The sequence below is a fragment of the Thamnophis elegans genome, chromosome 12 (assembly GCF_009769535.1).
Source record: "Thamnophis elegans isolate rThaEle1 chromosome 12, rThaEle1.pri, whole genome shotgun sequence".
NCBI lineage: Eukaryota > Metazoa > Chordata > Lepidosauria > Squamata > Colubridae > Thamnophis > Thamnophis elegans.
The window spans coordinates 40860653-40879524 of record NC_045552.1 but is presented as its reverse complement, the minus strand read 5'-3'; the positions used below and the strand labels follow the sequence as shown (position 1 = coordinate 40879524).

The following is an 18872-nucleotide window of genomic DNA, read 5'->3' as shown; positions in this document are numbered from 1 at the left end:
TTGCCAAGATGGATAAATCGCCTTTCCTATTCTATAGTCCACTCAGAAGTGTGAACTAGCTGCTTCACACCTCCTGCCAAGGAGTTTCTTGTATAAACGACAGGAGTTTCTCTCCTTGCAGATTCAGAAAGCGGCATCATTGTGGGAGCCATAATTGCGGCCATTCTGGCTGCTGCCTTGATTTGTATCATTGGTTGGATTGTAATCTCCAGAGAGAAGAAGAAGCGGAGAAAAGAGAAACCTGCAGCCAAGGAAATGCAGTAAGTTTGTCGAGAGTTTTGTTTTTGGAAAAAAGCTTCCCCCTTTTCTGAAATTTGTCCAAAACCAGGTTGGCTCATGGTTTTAATCCAGAGTTTGTTGAAACAAGAGTTTAGCAAACAAGGCAAAAGGGTATATTTCTCAGCACAGTGACTGAGTTCCCATGTCAGGCTATCAATGATGGGCCTAGAATAGCATTCTAGAATAGAATTGTAGAGTCAGCCTCAAGCGGCTGACTTCATATATCACTGGCTTCATATGAGCCGGGGTGGTGCAGTGGTTAGAGTGCAGTACTGCAGGCTACTTCCGCTGACTGCCTGCCATTTGGCAGTTCAAAGGTCACCAGGCTCAAGGTTGACTCAGTCTCCCGTCCATCTGAGGTAGGTAAAATGAGGACCCAAATTGTTGGGGGCAATATGTTGACTCTGTAAACCTCTTAGAGAGGGCTGTTAAGCACAGTAAAGCGCTATATAAGTCTAAGTGATACTGCTATTGTTTTCACAGTAAACTATAATCCTAGTGGACTAACCATAGTAGCTGGCTCACCTTAAGGGCTAAGCCAAATCCGACTTCAAAGCGTTCTTGTGGGGAAAATAGGAGGAGAATGAAATACTAGGTATGTTCACCACATTGAGTTATTTATGCAATAAAAGGTAGGATTAAAAAAAAATCAAAGAAAACCTTCCCAATAAGTAGCAAAGGATGTGATCTCAGGCTAAGAATTGTAATGTATATGGACACATAAAGGAACCAAGCTGAATTTATGAGTAACCAGGCAAACTGGTGGATTATTAAATTAAATTGATGGGAGATCAATAAAGATTGATCCAACCTAAAACCAAGGAGAAATTTCTTGACAGCGAGAACAGTTAATCATTGGAATTACTTGGTTCCAGAAGTTGTGGGTGCTCCATCAGTGCTGTCTTTTAAGAAGAGACTGGACAGTCATTTGTTTGGGATGCTATAAGTCTCCTGAGTTAAGTTGGGTGTTGGACTAGAAGCCTTCCAAGGTCCCTTCCAACTCTATTATTCCATGTGCTATGTCAGAAGTTAAGTACTGTTCATTCCTTCATGGGAGATTGTCTAGGAATGTTGGGCTAGTTGACTAGATCCTTCAAGAAGACAGTGATTGAGACCACCTCAATAACATTGCCAAAGAAACTTCACATAGGCCGAGAGAGAAACTCAACTTGAGGGCATATAAAAACATAAAAATATAACCAAGTTGGATTAGCCTAAAAGGGTCACTGTAACCTTCTCCAATCTGGTACCTCCTCCTTCTGCCCTGGACTTCAACTCAACAGCACATTGTGCCAGATACCCAGGAATGATGGGGTTGAAATCTAAGACTCTTGAATTGGGAAAGATTACACTCACTGAAAAGGGACACGATGGCTCAGTGGCTAAGACGCTGAGCTTGTCAATCAGAAAGGTTGGCAGTTTGGCGGTTCAAATCCCTAGCGCTGTGTAACAGAGTGAGCTCTCATTACTTGTCCCAGCTTCTGCCAACCTAGCAGTTCGAAAACATGTAAAAAAAAATACAAGTAGAAAAATTGGAACCACCTTTGTTGGGAAGGTAACAGCGTTCCATGCACCTTCGGCGTTTAGTCATGCTGGCTACATGACCACGGAGATGTCTTCAGACAGCGCTGGCTCTTTGACTTTGAAACGGAGATGAGCACCGCTCCCTGGAGTCAGGAACGACTAGCACATATATGCGAGGAGAACCTTTACCTTTACCCTCACTGAGATTTTTCATAAAAGAGGTGTTAGAACTCCTGAAAATGCTGCATCAAGAAAATGCATGTTTGTCTAAACTTTAACACTGTCTAATGTCTCTGTGTATTTATTCATGTAGTATTGTAGTATTACTATTATCCTTATCTTCTTTACTCTTATCGGTATTATGATGATGATTACCATTATTCTGTTGCCTTGCATATACACTGAGAGCTTCTGCACCTGAGACAAATTTCTTCGTGGCATGACAAAACCGCGGTCCACTAAAGCGCGCCCGATTAAAGCGCGTTGCTGACGTCATCAGCAGCGCGACAACAACGACCGCGGAGAAAAAAGGGCACTTTAAAAAGCGCTTTTAAAGCAAGCCGATTCACGTAAAGGTAAGGGTTAGGTTTAGGTTTAGGTTAAGGGTTAGGGTTAGGTTAAGGGTTAGCGTTAGGTTTAGGGTTAGGTTTAGGGTTAGGTTTGGGGGGGTTAGGTTTGGGGGGTTAGGTTTAGGTTTACGCGTTAATTTTAGCTTTACCGCTCACAGCGTGCTTTTTTCGTTGCGCTGTGATGACGTCAGGTACGCGGTTTCGTCGAGCGCGCTTTAGTCAACCGCAGTTTTGTGGTGGAACCAATTTCTTGTGTGTCTAATCACACCTGGCCAAATAAAGTATTCAATTTAATTCAATTCACCTTTGTTTCTTGGGGTGTTTTTGCAGGCCTATGGCTGCAAAGGCGGAATATGCTGTGGTGCCCAGCCAAGCCACCGTTCCCGTGGCTGCAGTCCCACCAAACAAGGATCCTAATGAGAATGGAGAATACGAGAGCCCGGAAGAAGCCCAGATTGCCATATTGTCTGAAAATGAGACACAGGAAATGGGCCATCAACCAGTTTCCTAAAACCAGTGGTTGCCCTTGGGGGAATCCTAAAAAGCACCCCATCTAATCATGAATTTCCACACTGATTCCACACCTGTGCCTTCCAAATAGTGTCACACTAGCATTCATGTCTAGCCATCTGAGATTGATTTCTCCAGCCTTCTGTCCATTTCACACGAGCCCATCACGACCAGATTTGCACGTCACGTGAGATTGTCTAAAACATGATTTATTGAATAAACCACGGGGTACCTCAATCATAAGAGGAGCACACAGCCCTGGGGCTGGTTAGTGCCCTGAAAGTCCCCCCCCCCTTTGCCTTTTAATTCATTTCAATAGCTGTTGCCTATTAAATTCCTACCCTTCGTCTAAAGTTTTAATCTTTACATACACTGTTTTTATATTTTAACATTTGAACACCCAGAGTCCCTCTTTGAGGGAGATGGGTGGTCAGAAATGTGAAAAATAAAAAGTACAGGTAGCCCTTCACTTACAGTATGAAGTTAAAATGGAACCCCCAAAAGCGACTTATGATTCAGATTCTAAGTTCTGGGGTCTCCTCGCAGTCATGTGACCGCATTTTGGGCACTTGACAAGCGGTCTGCATTTAACAGCTGCTGCAAAAGGTTTTTAAACTTGAGGGCGATCGCATAGTGACCCGCTTTACGATGCAAACCAAAACTGCAAACTTACAATTAGAGTTGTAAATCGAGAACTATCTATAAACCCACAAGGCAATGCGACTAGGTTGGCCATGTTGTACTGGTCTAATCTAACTAGCCGGTCACATAATTAATTCTAACAAGAGGTACAAACCCAGGAAGTGGTTAGAGTTCAGTTAGTTGTACGAATCCCCCAAAATTGTTTTTCTTTACCAAACCACAGACAAATTGTTTGAATGCCCTCACTTATTTAACATAAGGTGTGAGTCTCGCATATCCAACTTGCTAGTATTGGTTAACAAGAATTAGTTAACATCCTCTGAGCTGCCTGTCATGCTCATAATTAGCAGGACTGGGCAGTGCTTTGGATTCAAGTCCACAAAGATATTTGGGAGAAAGACAGAGTTCCTGTCTGCAATGCTTTAAAACAGCTCTGTCTATCCCAGAGAGAAGCCAGTAGTAGTCCTCAACTTACAACAGTTTGCTTAGTGACTGAAGTTACAAAGGCACTGAAAAAAGCGAGCTATGACCATTTTTCACACTTACGACCATTTCAGCATCCCCATTGGTCATATGGTTTGGTCAACTGGTCCAGAATGCGACCGCACGAGCGATTGTGGGTGTACCTCGATACACCCACGTTACACCTATCCTCCGCGAGCTGCACTGGCTTCCAATCGGTCTCCGGATACGCTTCAAGGTGCTAGTTATCACTTATAAAGCCCTTCATGGTATTGGACCTGGTACTTGAGAGACCGCCTGCTGCCAATTACCTCCCAAAGACCCATTAGATCGCACAGGGTCGGCCTCCTCCGGGTTCCATCCACTAGCCAATGCCATCTGGCTACGACCCGGGGGAGGGCCTTCTCTGTTGCAGCTCCGGCCCTTTGGAACGAACTCCCCGTGGAGATTCGGACCCTCACCTCTCTCCCTGCTTTCCGAAAAGCCGTTAAAACCTGGCTGTGTCGGCAGGCCTGGGGTTGATGAGTTCCCTTCCCCTCTCGACAGGTGTGGTTGTTGGTCATTTTAAATGTCTATTTTGTACTTGCATGTTTCCCTTTCCCGTTTAAGTTGTTCGCCGCCCTGAGTCCCTTTTTGGGAATAGGGCGGCATATAAATAAAATAAAACTTAAACTAACTTTGCATTCAGATGCTTGACAGCTAGTTCATATTTAGGACGGTTGCCGTGTCCCGGGATCGTGTGATCCCATTTTACGACCTTCTGACAAGCAAAGTCGGTGGGGAAGCCAGATCCACTTAACAACCATGTTACTAATTTAACCACTGCCGTGATTCACAAAGGTGATGAGAAAAGTAAAAAAAATGGGGCAAAACTCACTTGACTAATTTCCCGTAAGTTAAGGACTACCTGTAGGAAAGACAAGGCTGCTTTAAAAGTTGCACGGAATGCTATAACGCACCACTCTATGCACTCAGCATCTTTTTACATTGTTTGAATACTTTAGTCACCACGCTTAATCTCATTTTTCCCCCAAGAAGGCATTGTCCACAACCTCATGAGCTTTATAAACGCAGCCTCAATTAGTAAAGAATATTTTTTTCTGTAACTTGCTTTTGGTACTCGGGGTTTGTTTGTTTGTTTGTTTTTAAAAAAACCAAGGAGTAACACACGCTTTACTAGTCCTCGTTCAGCAAAGACCTCTGGTGTAGCTTTTCTAATGCAGAACGGCATGCGAAGAACGGGGAAGTGGCTTGATTCTTTTGTTACTTTGAAGAACAATAAAATGTCCATCAGATTATCTGCTGTTATGTTTCTCTGATAACAGGAATGGGAGACAAAGTTGAAAAGTAACCTGAGGGCATGATGATACATTCTGTAAGAGTGCAATAATAGGACGAAGAGTCGTAGCTGCAACATTCCATTATCTTCAACTTTCCTGCTGCGTATATGTAATGCTGGATACAATCAGAAAGGTCAACAGTGAACATGTGAGGCAATTCACTGGAGAAAGCAATTAGGCTCCGAAGGGTTAGCAGTCACCAAACAACACGGCAGCTGGATAGCTTCAGGGTGACACTAGCTAGAGCATAAAACAACTCAAAGAAGTGTGTCAATGAAGACTGAACCGTCCAGGCCAAAGGTGCCTAAAAGTTGACTCATGGCAATGGGACCAAACTTTCTTAATCTGAGGTTTCGTGGCTCATCCAAGCAACTTCATCAATCAGAGCAAAATTAGTTTTAACAAAAGTTAACAAAGTTTGGTCTAGCAGTTGCCATGATTCAACTTTTAAATTCAAAGAACTACTGTATTTTTTGGATTATAAGATGCAGCCCCCCCCCCCCAAAAGAGGGTGAAAATCTGGTTACATCTTATACACTGAATACAGCATTTTTTTGCCTCCAGAACCCCCCCGCTTCACACAAATGGACTTGTGTAGCCTTTGGGAGGCCTGCAAAGTGCTCCTGGGGGCTGGGGAGGGCAAAAATAAATGAAAAATGGGCTGTTTTTTGCTCCACAGCCCCCAGGAGTACTCCACAACCCTCTCAAAGCCTCTGCATGCCCTGTTTTTTTTGCAAAAAATGAGATTGTTTTTGGCTTATTTTTGCCCCCCACCCCAGGAACACTTTGCAACTCTCAAACTCAAACTCTCTGCATGCCCCGTCTTTTACAAAAAATGAGGTGTGCAGAGGGTTTGGGAGACCTGCAGAGTGCAAAAATGTTTTTTAAAATTTACCTGTTCAAAATCTTGGTGCGTCTTATATCCGGTACGTTTTATAGTCCGAAAAATATGGTAGTGCAAGATCAGAAGATGTGGAGAAACCTGGTCCATGGAATCGTCAAGATTTAGACACGACTGAACGGATAGATCATCATTAATAAACATTATGTTATTTAGTATTTCAAGCCTTCAAGGTTATACTTAAAAATGACCTGGAACAGTAATTCTTTTAATAAGTAGTTTGCTGAAACCAGAAATTAGCCACATAAGATCCTGGCAAGTAAATCAAGAAGTCCCACAATGTCAACTGTGTTAGCTTTTATTCGCAAGGAACAATTTATGCTACCTGCACCTTTCCCGAACTAAGTTTAAATCTATCAGCTTCCTATCCATAATGCTCAATTCCGATTATTTACTGCATACAGGAGGTAGGAGGAGGAAGCCAACGATACTTGCAAAAAGACTTCAAAAATATTACAATAAAAAAATCCAGGGAGGCAGCAGAAACCAGTGGCCCTCCAGATGTACAATTCCCAGAATTCTCTACTGCTGCTCCCAGTTGGCTGCTGGGAATTGTAGTTCAACCATTTCTGGAGGGCAAGAGATTCTGCAGCTTTGACTTTTGGCCAGGCATGCTCAATTTCTGAGTCACCACACATGAGCTTTTGACTTTTACTAAATTCACAAGAAAATGACCTGAAGCAGGGCCCCCCAACCCTGGGCTGTGGCCCACTAGTAGGCCTCAAGGCGTTCAGAACTGGGGCGCAGAAGTGGTGTGCGTGCATACATCGCAGCTTGCGTGAGTAATGGACAAAATCGTGTGCTCCATCTGTGCGAGCGGCAGGCTTGTGTGCCTGCCTCTCGTGCAACGGACCTGCCCATGCTCTGCGGAACCATCCCCCACCCCGCCTGGGCTGCAATGCCAGAAAGGTTGGGAAACTCTTGAATACAGGGCCCGTTTTTACAGGTAACAGTCTTCCTTTTATTTACCTCTTCTTGCAAGATAAGAGGTCAGATTCCTTTCCTATATGAAAGCAGGCGGAAAGAGTTATTTTGAAACTGCTTTCCAACAGGACAACGAGATTTGGCAAAAGAACAGTCGTTAAGTTTTGTTAACACAAGGAGACTTTTTCGGAGGATGGTCAGATGGGAAAGTAGAAAGCAGCTACAGTACAATAAAAATTCAAGTTGTGGCAGATTCAGACTGATTTTTCTTTTTAAAACCCTCTTATGAACAGTCTTTCATAGCTTTACGGAGAAAGGAATTTAGGTTGCCCATAGCAGTTACCCCTCAGCCAGCCTTCGGAGGATGGAGGCCAGACCTCCTTTTGCAACCTTCAAAGGGGTCTTTTCTTCTTTGTTCTCAATGTCGATGCTCGCCCCATGGGACACCAGGAGCTTCGCTTCGTCCACTCGCTCTTCATCGCATGCTAAGTGGCTGTCAAGAAAAACCAAGAATTAATTCCTTTTGCAGGCTCAGTTTCAGCAAAAGGCCCTTCCTTCTACATATTTCTTTTTCTATAGTTTTTATAATAATAATGTCAGAGCAAGAGTTCTGCAGAAGCAAAAGGCTTGCCAATTTATTGCTTACATTTATTTTCAAGGTTGACTCAGCCTTCCATCCTTCCGAGGTGGGTAAAATGAGGACCCAGATTGTTGGGGGCAAAATGCTGACTCTGTAAACCACTTAGAGAGCTGTAAAGTACTGTGAAGGGGTATATAAGACTAAATGCTCTAGATATTTTCTTTTTTCCTTCCCTCCTTCTTTCCTTCCTTCCTTCCTCCTTCTCTTCCCTTCCCTATCAATCCATCCATCCACTCATCCATCCGTACCAGCTCAAGGTTGACTCAGCCTTTCATCCTTCTGAGGTGGGTAAAATGAGGACCCAGATTGTTGGGGGCAAGAGACTGTAAACCACTTAGAGAGGGCTGTAAAAACACTATAAAGTGGTATACAAGTGTAAGTGCTAGTGCTAGAATCTTAGGAGAATCATAACATTTTGAACTGATATTATGTTCTTTGAGATGATGAAAAAAAAAGTCTGACCCAATAGAAACTGCATTTTCCCCATAGTTACACTTTGGTTCTCTAATGGCCTAAATATTTTGTCTTTGTTGCTTAAAAGGCAAACCTGAATTACAGCCACACCTGCCGTAATATTTGAGCATTACATCTAAGGGTTAGTGTAAGTTCAGACATCATGTTAATCTAAGATCAAGGAAGCTTAGTGGAATTCCAACAGGTCAAATGCTGGAAGCAATTAGCTTTAGCAGACGCCTGTGGTACAACTGGAAATGCAAATTATGGATTTAGTTTTAATCTACAGCTAGTTTCCATCTGGGTAAATTTAGACTACATATCAGAATAGATCTAAAAGTTTGCTAATTAAGCAAGGTTTTCTCATAATCATATGTAATCAGATTTATGATATGGGTAGTTAAAACCTTGCTGTCAAAATTCTGCATTGCTCTGTTTTCCTACAATGCAGGCAGTCCTCGACTTACAACCACAAAAAATTCCATTGCTAAGGAAGAATTTTAAATAAATCAGGACCAAATTAACCACAATTTCTGGAAGGGATCCATGGACCTGCGTTAGTTCTACAAGTTTACAGTATAGGTAGCCCTCGAATTAAAAGCACAAAATTTCTGTTGTTAAGTGAGACATTTGCTATGTGAGTTTTGCCTCATTTTATGACTTTTCTTGCCCCAGATGTGAAGTGACTCACTGCAGTTGGTAAGTTAGCAACTCATTTGTTAAGTGAAATCTGGCTTCCCTGTTGACTTACCGATCAGAAGGTTGCAAAAGTTGATCACATGTCCGAATTATGATCATGGGATCGTGGGGGGATGTTACAATGGTCTTAAGTGTGAAAAACAGTCATAAGTCACTTTTTTCAGTGCTACTGTAACGTGGAACAGTCATTAAACAGATGGCTGTAAATCGAGGACTACATGTAGATATCATTTTATGGTTGGACTAGCTGGATATCCATGCTCCGCTACGAAACTATGTGATCGGGCTTGATAAATCGACACTTACAGCTTGCCCTACAGAAGCCTCTCCTCTCCCTCAGGCTTGCCCCACAGAAGCCTTTCCTCTCCTCTCCCCTTCTCTCCCTCAGGCTTCCCTCACAGAAGTCTCTCCTCTCCCTGTCAGCCTCTGCTTCGCTAGTTGCTTTCGGCTGCCATTGAAATTGGGGGGGAGGGATGGCATGGTATTTGGGAGGGGAAGCTTTCAGTACAGGAGTGATTGTAAAAAGGGAGTTGTTCACACCGTCTACTGCACATGCTGCAGTTAGAGGATTTGCTGCCAAGGCCAACTGTCCGGCATACGAACCTGATGATGCTTTTTGAAGATGAAACCCACACGACACCTGAGGGGTCTGGGGATTGGACTATGGGATGGGGTTACAAGGGGGAGGGGGTTGGGTCAAATATTGATATCTATGATTATGCACGCTTTTGCCTCAGATCCTGCTTTGCTTAGCTGCTATCTACTCGTAACCAGTAAAAGTATTCTTAATTCTGCAAAATGGAATTGAGTGGTTTCTTTCTTGGTTACTGAGGGAGGCTGCCTTGACACTCCCCTTCTCTCCCTCAGGCTTGTCTCATAGATGTCTCTCCTCTCCCCTTCTCTCCCTCAGGCTTGTCTCATAGATGCCTCTCCTCTCCCCTTCTCTCCCTCAGGATTGCCCCACAGAAGTCTCTCCTCTCCCCTTCTCTCCCTCAGGATTGCCCCACAGAAGTCTCTCCTCTCTCCTTCTCTCCCTCAGGATTGCCCCACAGAAGTCTCTCCTCTCTCCTTCTCTCCCTCAGGATTGCCTCACAGAAGCCTCTCCTCTTCCCTTCTCTCCCTCAGGATTGCCTCACAGAAGCCTCTCCTCTCGCCTTCTCTCCCTCAGGATTGCCTCACAGAAGCCTCTCCTCTCCCCTTCTCCCCCTCAGGATTGCCTCACAGAAGCCTCTCCTCTCCCCTTCTCTCCCTCAGGATTGCCTCACAGAAGCCTCTCCTCTCCCCTTCTCCCCCTCAGGATTGCCTCACAGAAGCCTCTCCTCTCGCCTTCTCTCCCTCAGGATTGCCTCACAGAAGCCTCTCCCCTCCCCTTCTCTCCCTCAGGCTTGCCCCACAGAGGCCTCTCCTATCTTATCCCCTTCTCTCCCTTGGTCTAACTCCTTAGCATCAGATTGTTTTTCAGGTGGGGAGAGTAGAATGTCTAAACTCCCAGCGCGCAGGCCACGCCCGTGCCCAAGCGTTTCTACACTATAAGAAATACTCATGATCTGATAGTCATTTCAAAAAATCCTTTCTTAGCAAGCACCTAGAAGCCAAGAGGAACCTACATGCCCAATTTCAGGTTTGTAGGCTTTACGGTTCTGGAGATTTTGTGACGATGCATGAGTGGTATTTCCCTTTTATATATATGGGCTGAGATGAGAAGTCTAACCCAGAATAACAGAGTTAGAAGGGATCTTGGAGGTCTTCTAGACCAACCCCTGCTTAAGTAGGAGACCTGAAATCATTCCGTGAGTGGTTTTTCGCTTTTATATTATGGATAGCCTGCCCTGCATTAATGTCCAAGCCTTGTCATAAATAAAGGGAAGTATCCCATCCTTACAGAGGCGTGTTTCCTTCAGAGTCCTGTAAGTTGACCGAAGCATTGTGCTTCAGAAGGATCTGTATCATTTTCTGATTCCCTTTGGAGGCTGCTCTGTGTAACGGTGTTGAGGCCAAGTGATCCTTTGCATCTGGATTAGCTTTGTTCTCCAGCAGCATCAGCGCAATCTATTGGGGAGAGGAGAAAAGGATGACTGAGCCGTTGGCTTTTGAGAAGCAGGAAAAAGAACAAAGCCACTGTGCAAAATCTAACCTATAAAGGAAAAAAGACTATAAAGAACCTAAGTGAGAGATCAGAGTGCAATGAACAAGGACATATATTCAATTTGGCAGCTACCCTGTTTCCCTGAAAATAAGACCTCCCCGGATAATAAGCCCAATCGGGCTTTTGAGCACATGAGCTAAAATAAGCCCTTGCAGAAAATATTGCAACACAGCAGCAGCCATGAGGTGATCATGCTCATCACCTCCTGCACCTCAAAAATAATAAGTCCTCCCCGAAAATAAGGCCAAGTGCTTATTTTGGGGGTCAAAAGAAAATAAGACTTGTCTTATTTTTGGGGAAACACAGTACAGATTGTTGGACGAGCAGGCACAAAAACAGCCAGGGAAGGGATTGAAGCCTGGGAAATGGCCTGCTTGTCAGTCAACAGAATTCCTGGTTTACTTAATGACTTAATAAAACAGCCATCAACACCCCAATCAACATCTAAAAAGCCACATGCAACAGGCACCATATACATACCACAAACAGAACAGCCCAAAGCACAACTCTGCTAGAGAGAGGCTAGCACTGATGAGGTTTTCTAGTTTGGCAATGAAACATCTTCAAGAAGACAACCAAGCTTGTCTGCCTGTCATGTTACCATATTTTTCGGAGTATAAGACGCACCTCCCCCACTAAAAGAGGGTGAAAATTTGGGTGCGTCCTATACACTGAATGTAGCCCCACCCACCCACTGGCCCCCACCCTTTGGCCTCTGCCTCCCAGCAATTTACCTCTTTGCAGCAAACCTGGGGCTTGCGGAGGCTTCAATAAACTATAGCAATCCCTGCAGCCTGAAACAGCTGATGATCGGGAGAAATTGAAAGTGAAACTTGCTGTTTGCTGCAAATTGCTGGGAGGGATAGTTTTTTCCTTGTGCTAATCAGGCTGTTTGCTGCACGGAGGTAAGTCAACAACTATAAATGCCTGTAGAATGTTCAAATGATTAGACTTATTTTTTAAAGACTGCTTTAGTATTATTCTAGACATCTTAACAAAATGAAGCTTTCTAAAATAAATGCTTGATCTGAAGAGGCCCTGTGCTATTGTTTTAAAAAGTGCTATTCTTTTAAATAGCAGAGAATAACTATACTTCCAGAAAGCACATTGATTTTAACAGCATCTGTACAAGTATAGTCTGAAATATAACACTACAAACAGTGTATATTATCTGTACTGTTTGTTGAAAGGAGGCAAATTGCTGAGAGGCAGAGGCAGATATTTTTCCATAGTTTTCCTCCCCAAAATCTAGCATACTTATACTTCAGAGCATCTTATACTCTGAAAAATATAGTATGTAACAGCCTAATGGAATTGTAATAAGCACTGAATAGCAAGGTTTTCAACTAAATGATAATTCAATGCAAGCTAATATATTTGAATGAGATAGTACAGTATTTGATAGGCACTAAGAGATGGGAGAGAAATGAATATTTGGGTATAGATAGGATAAGTACTAAATGAGTAATTATATGGGGGGAAATGAAGGGAGAACTTGCAATATATTCTTAAAATTATTAATACGAAATGTTTATTGAAATGAAATTACTAATACTATCAACATTAAATGAAGCCTGCTCGGACGCTGAAACACACCATGCAAGCGAAATGAAGAGAGTGGAAGAGAGAAAGGGAGAAGAGAGGAGGAAGAGAGGGGTTAGGAGAGAGGGTGGGTGGGGGAAGAGGAGAAGAAAAAGGAGTGGAAAGAGGAGAGAGAAGAAGGGGAAGTAGAGGAGAGAGGGATGACAGAGGGAAGAAGGTAGGGAGGAGGAGAGAGGGAGTGGAGGCAAGAAAGCAACGGATAGGGTATAAATATGGTGTATGGAAAGCAGAAGAGCAAATGATAGTCATTGGGGGTTGATGGTAAGAGGAATTAATATAATATTGAATAATACAAAATAGTGTTGGTTAAGATGCAATGGTATACACGTGATTATTTGTATGAAAATAAAAAAAAACTTTTTTGGGGGGGAAAAAGACGGCAACCAAGCTCAGAGTAGCACCAAGGATCCTTCAACATCTAACCTCCTGCTTGTTCTTCGACGCGGCGTAATGCAGCGGGGTGCAACCATTCTGATTGGTGGCGTTCACCTGAGCGCCTTTCTGAAGGAGAGCTTTCACAATTTCATCCCGGCCGGCCGATGCAGCAATATGCAAAGGGGTCCAGCCAGCCTGGAGAAAGAAAGAAAAAAGACTACTGTATTTTTCGGAGTATAAGACGCACCAGAGTATAAGATGCAGCAAGGTTTTGAAGAGGAAAATAAAAAAAGTTTTTGCACTCTGCAAACCTTCAAAAAAGGCCTGTTTTTCACAAAAATGGCCCTGTTCCCCCTCCCCACCAAAGGCATGAATAGCTTTAGGGAGCTTCCAGAGTACTCCTGAGGGGGGGAGGGGCAAAAACGAACAAAAAACAGACCGTTATTCGGAAAAAAAGGGGGGGATGAATAGCCTCTAGAAGCTTATAGAGTGCTCCTTGGGGGGGGGGATTGTGCAAAAAAACGGGCCATTTTTTGCTCGTTTCTGCCCTTCCCAACCCCCAGCAGCTCTCTAAAAGTTTCCTACAAGCTATGCACAATTATTTTGGTGAAGGGGCGGGGTTTCAGGAGGCAAAAATTACTGTATTCGGTGTATAAGACGCACCCAGATTTTCAGCCTCTTGTTTGAGGGAAAAAGGTGCGTCTTATACTCCAAAAAACACAGTAGATAAATCCTTCCATTCCCCTCCATCCAGTCATAGCTGAAGGAGCTTCTTGGATGAGAAGTGAAACGTCTTCAAAGAAAAGGCAGAAAGTTCATTTTAAACCAGGTTTTTATATTATTTATACATATCCATGCGTGAATGGTATGGTGTGTGGGTATCATACATTTCAATACAAATAGACATAGTCTTATTACTCCTAAATATTCCATTCCATCCCATTATTTCATATTATTTATACATGCTGATACATGATCAAAGGTTCGGAAGAGGGCAAGAGATGACGGTTAAGGGGAAAAGAATTTCTTATGAATATGCTTTAATAATGTGTACTAATAATTGAATTATACAAGTTGGACAATTACTTTATAATTAGTGTGATAGCTATCAGGAAAATAATCTAAATAGATATGAAGAAGTGGAAAATTAGAGTTTAAATGAGGATATTGTTAAATGTGTATAAAAATATGATTAGCAGTAAAATGTTAGAATCAAACAATGGGTGATTGGCTATATATACATACATACATACATACATACATACATATATATATATATATATACACACACACATACATACATACATACATACATTGAAGGATGAAATTCTGAAATAACTAAAGGAAATATGATAAAAATATGATTAGCAGTGAAATGCTAGAATCAAAGAAGAAAAATTAAGGAAAATACATACACATTTTAATCTAAATATGTATATTAATAGAATTATATGGATTGAAGGGTTGGAAGGAATATGAATAGACACATTTTAAATGCATAACTGATTGTGATTTGTTTTTAAAATTGTATACTAAGATATTGAATAATGGAAGAATGAAGGATGAGATTTCGAATTAAATAATGGAAATATGAATAATATAACAGGTAAAAAACACATCTTTGAATATAATAGCGATATGGAGGGGGAAAAAAGTTAAAATAGGGACAGATGTAAGAGGGGAATAATGGTATGTATGCATGTATGTGTGTGTGTGTGTGTGTATATGTATGTATGTATGTATGTATGTATGTATGTATATATATATACATACATGCATACATATACATATACACACACATATATACATGCACACATGCATACATACATATAATTAATATGCTAAGATATATAGAAGAATAGAAAGGTGGTTTAGAAATGAAGGGTAATAGTAAAAAGCCAGAAAGTCCAGTTTCCTCTGGAAAAAGCACTTTTAGGGCAATGGTGACCTGGATGACTGAGAATCGCCATAGACATAATCACAACATGTTTCCAATTTCCTCTCTGCAAGAATGGCGTCATAGCAGTAGGCACTGGCTGGTGGCTTTTGCTCACTTGCCTTCTGGAATGTAAGAACGCAAATCATGCAGTTCATGGATATTTCAATTATTTAGGGGCAGTGGGGATGCAACAGCTAGCAGTTAAACACACTGAGCTTGTCAGTTGGAAAGCTGACCGCCTGGGTTTGAGAGCTCAGCCCTGCATGCTGGAATGAGCTCCCGTTCCTTGCCCCAGCTCCTGCCCACCTAGCAGTTCAAAAGTGTGCAAGTGTGAGAAAATAAATAGTACCCCTTCAGTGGGAAGGTAATAGTGTTCTGTGTTGGCCACATAACAAGGAAGCCTCTTCGGACAACACTGGCTGTCTTGGTTAAGAAACAGAGATGAGCAGCACCCCCTAGAGTCAGACATGACTAGATAGGGGAAACCTGTATGTTTAGGGCCAGATACTGTTGTGGCTGGCCAATAGAGTTGGCAGCAGATTCGGACAGTGAGGAGGTTGGGGAGGAACAAGGGCCAGTCCTGGAGTCTGGGGAAGGCTCTGACAGGGGCTCTGTGTCGGAGGCAGAGAGGGGGTCAAGGCTGTCCAACAGTTATCAGCTGCCTTCGGAGTCAGATATCAGTGAGGCAAACGAATGACTGGAGCCTGTTCCAAGTGTGGGCATGTGCAGAGTTGCCAGACAAAGGGAACAGCTAAAGAACAGGGGTTGGTTTGGGAGTAAGGCAAAAGGGAAGTGGAATTTGCAGGAGACAATTAGTTTGCTTAATTGGTTCATGACTCTCCAAGACTCCTTGCCAAGATATGCAGTTATCAGCCTGGCAGCTCTCTATGCCTAGTAACGTCTATGACTGTGAATCCTCCCTTGAAAGACTTTGCTGGAGGTCAATGAGAAGAATTCACAGTAAATTAATAAAAGGGTGTTTTGTCGGGGCCAGAAGTTTGCTTCATGCTCTTGGGAAGCACAAATCACAAGAGATAACAGGTCTTAAAATGGGGCAAAAGTCACTTAACAAATGTTCTGCTTAGCAACCCAAAATTTTTGGCTCAATTGTGGTTGTGAAGTTGAGGACTAACAACCCACCAACCACTGAGATCCAGAACCATAGCAATGCACAACCACCAATAACGGTTACATCAACTAAGAGTTCCTGGCAGAGAACAAGATGGAAGAAAAGTACATAGCCCATCAAGAGTTCGTAAATCTTATCTTCTTATTTATTATTTTTATATTTATTTATTAATTATTTTATTTCTCTCTCTCCCTCCCTCTGTGTATATATATATATATACTCTGTGTGTGTGTGTGTGTGTGTGTGTGTGTATGTGTGTATACATACATACATACATACACACACACACATACATATATATACAAAGCTGTATGTATGTATGTTCTAGAATAACTCTGGAGCAGCTCGAGCAATTTCAACCAAACGTGGTACACAGATGACTTACCCTCTGGAAACAAAAACTGGGGTGGGGAGGGGTAAGACGTGTCTGTGTGTGTGTGTTCCAGCATAACTCTGGACGCCTGGGCCATTAAGAAGAGCGAGTGCAGCATCCTAGAATGGCAATTGTTTGTGATGTCATTGGAGGGGAAAGGGAGAGCCTGGGCCGTTAAGGAGTGAGTGTGGCGTCTTAGAGAGGCAATTGTTTGTGATATCAGTTCTTTCGCAGCTTCCTCTGGAAAGCTAGCCGTGACGTTCTCACTCCAGTGGACCAATGGAGAAACCCCTGATGGATTTGGGGCAAAGTGCTAGGATTGTACATGGGAGGAGAGGGGGAAAGAGGAGCGCATGGGAGGGGGAAGGGAGTGGGCAGGGATGATGGGCATGGGAGTAGGGGGAAGAAAGGCCCCTCTCCATGGCTCCCTGTCAGACAAACGCTTCACCTCCAGGTTATCAGGTAATAGAAAATATAAATAAAGGGCAATACTTACATCATCCTTGTCATTAACAGGCACTCCCAGACTTAGCAAAAAGTCAACAATATCCGAATGACCAGCTGAACAGGCCCAATGTAGAGCTGTCCTATTGTCCTGAATGGGAAAGACAAGATTATGTCAACGAACTTTTTGTTTACAGACACAAAGATACAGCAAGGGGAACAGGATGGTCCTATGAAGAGACCATATCATCCTTCAAAACAGCTTCTCCTACTTAAAACCCTCCAAATAAGTGAACTTCAGTTCCCAGAATTCCCCAAACTGCATGGTCTTTATTGAGAATTCTGGTGCCGAACCTTTTATCTGGAAGTTGGCCAGCTAGAGGAAGTTTTCTTTCTATAGGTCACTCTTTTCAAAGCGACACTTTAGACTAAAGCTGCTGCTCTTTAAGAAGTATTTAAGAATGCAATGGTTAGATTGCAGTAAGAGGCAGGGGGAAAAGATGCCAACTCTAGAAACTGCATAGAGTAAAAGCACTGTGAAGCAGTATATAAGCCTAAATGCTAGTTCTATCTCAAGCAAGCCAATATGTACAAATTCTATTATTGCATTTTGCACATAAAATCCCAAAGAAACCACCTTTCATTTGAGAATGCTGATCTTGAACATTTATTGTAATGAAAATTTTGTGGGGGAAATGGTATTTCCAGGAGGAATGGCTGTGGTTTTGTCAATATGCTACAGAAAGATTCTTCTGTAGAAGATTAGTCTATGCAACAGTGAAAACATTGGATCTAAAGTTGATAAACCTAGCAGTTTTGGAAGTAAACGGGACTAACCTCAAACAAAGGGGTAATTACCAAAAGAAATATTCACAGGCTATATATAGCCCATCAGATGCAAGGAATTGAATGGCAAGTTGGTCAACTTTACAGGTGCAATATACCTACTAGTGTATAATAATCCTGCACGTCTCTTTTAAAATATCAATTAATCAAGGTGCCACAAGATGTCCATTTTTAGGAAAGAGGCTAAAAGCCAAGCATAGAGCAGATTTGCTAAGTGACGGGAGCTCACTCCTTAGGGATTCGAATTGCCGACATTTCTGATCGACATCTTCAACATCTTAGCCACTGAGCCACTGCGCCCTTTCTATTATTGCTAAAAAGAAAACTGGTTTGTTGAATAAGCCATAATAAAAAACCTCTTTCAAACGAGACCCTGTATGCCTGATCCGGGCTTAATGGACCAAATCTGTGGCAGGGAAGCCATGTTTAAGCCGTGCAAAACAAGCTAATAGAGGGTCTGCTGGACAAGCCAGGATCCAATAAACCAGGGGTCTTCGAAGTTAGCCCGTTTTAAGACTGGTGGACTTCAACTCCCAGAATTCCCCAGCCCACCTGGCCGGGGAATTCTGGGAGTTGAAGTCCACCAGTCTTAAAGGGCCCAACTTTTGGAGACCCCCTGTAACAAACCAATGGTTTGAAGTGTGTCAAGGCCACCAAGACCGGCCACGTTCTCTCCCGCTTGCCGGGCCAACCTGATCGGCGCGTGTCGCCAGGCTCCGGTTGGCGTGCAGCCGCTCCTTGACCTCCTCCAGCTGCCCCGCGTAAGCCAAGTTACACAGCTCCACGTTGGACACGGAACCTCCGCCACCCTGTCCCTCCATCCCTGAAGGTTCCTTCCAGCGCGCGCCTGCGCAAACTCCACGACGCTAGAGTGGGGTGGAGCCGACCGTCCCCGCTCCATCAATCCAGAGGGGCGATCGCCAGACAACCGACCAATAGACGCGGCGTTCCCACCCACCCCGTCCAGCTCCTCCCACTTCCCCGAACGTGGGCTTCCCTCGCGCGCAGGCGCCGCAGGAAGCACCCGAGGGGGCTGATGGGAATTGGAGTGCACGGAGCCGGGAGAGGTGCAGAG

General features: G+C 43.3%; 2 protein-coding genes across 2 annotated transcripts in view; one reads left to right on the top strand and one right to left on the bottom strand.

The window, feature by feature from the left end:
- The window catches only part of VSIG1 (V-set and immunoglobulin domain containing 1), a 12113-nt gene extending 9230 nt beyond the window's left edge, over positions 1–2883 (top strand). Inside the window, exons 5-6 of the mRNA XM_032228534.1 lie at positions 122–260; positions 2703–2883. Of these exons, the coding sequence (XP_032084425.1) occupies positions 122–260; positions 2703–2883 (320 nt within the window). The remainder of the gene's footprint in view (positions 1–121; positions 261–2702) is intronic.
- Positions 2884–6509: 3626 nt separating this feature from the next.
- Positions 6510–18653, bottom strand: PSMD10 (proteasome 26S subunit, non-ATPase 10). The gene is made up of 5 exons (XM_032228342.1): positions 18490–18653; positions 17004–17102; positions 13115–13261; positions 10826–10992; positions 6510–7644 (listed from the first exon to the last, which is right to left on the bottom strand). The coding sequence occupies exons 1-5, from the start codon at positions 18616–18618 to the stop codon at positions 7491–7493; spliced, it is 696 nt and encodes a 231-aa protein (XP_032084233.1). The 5' UTR covers positions 18619–18653; the 3' UTR covers positions 6510–7490.
- Positions 18654–18872: the final 219 nt, after the last annotated feature.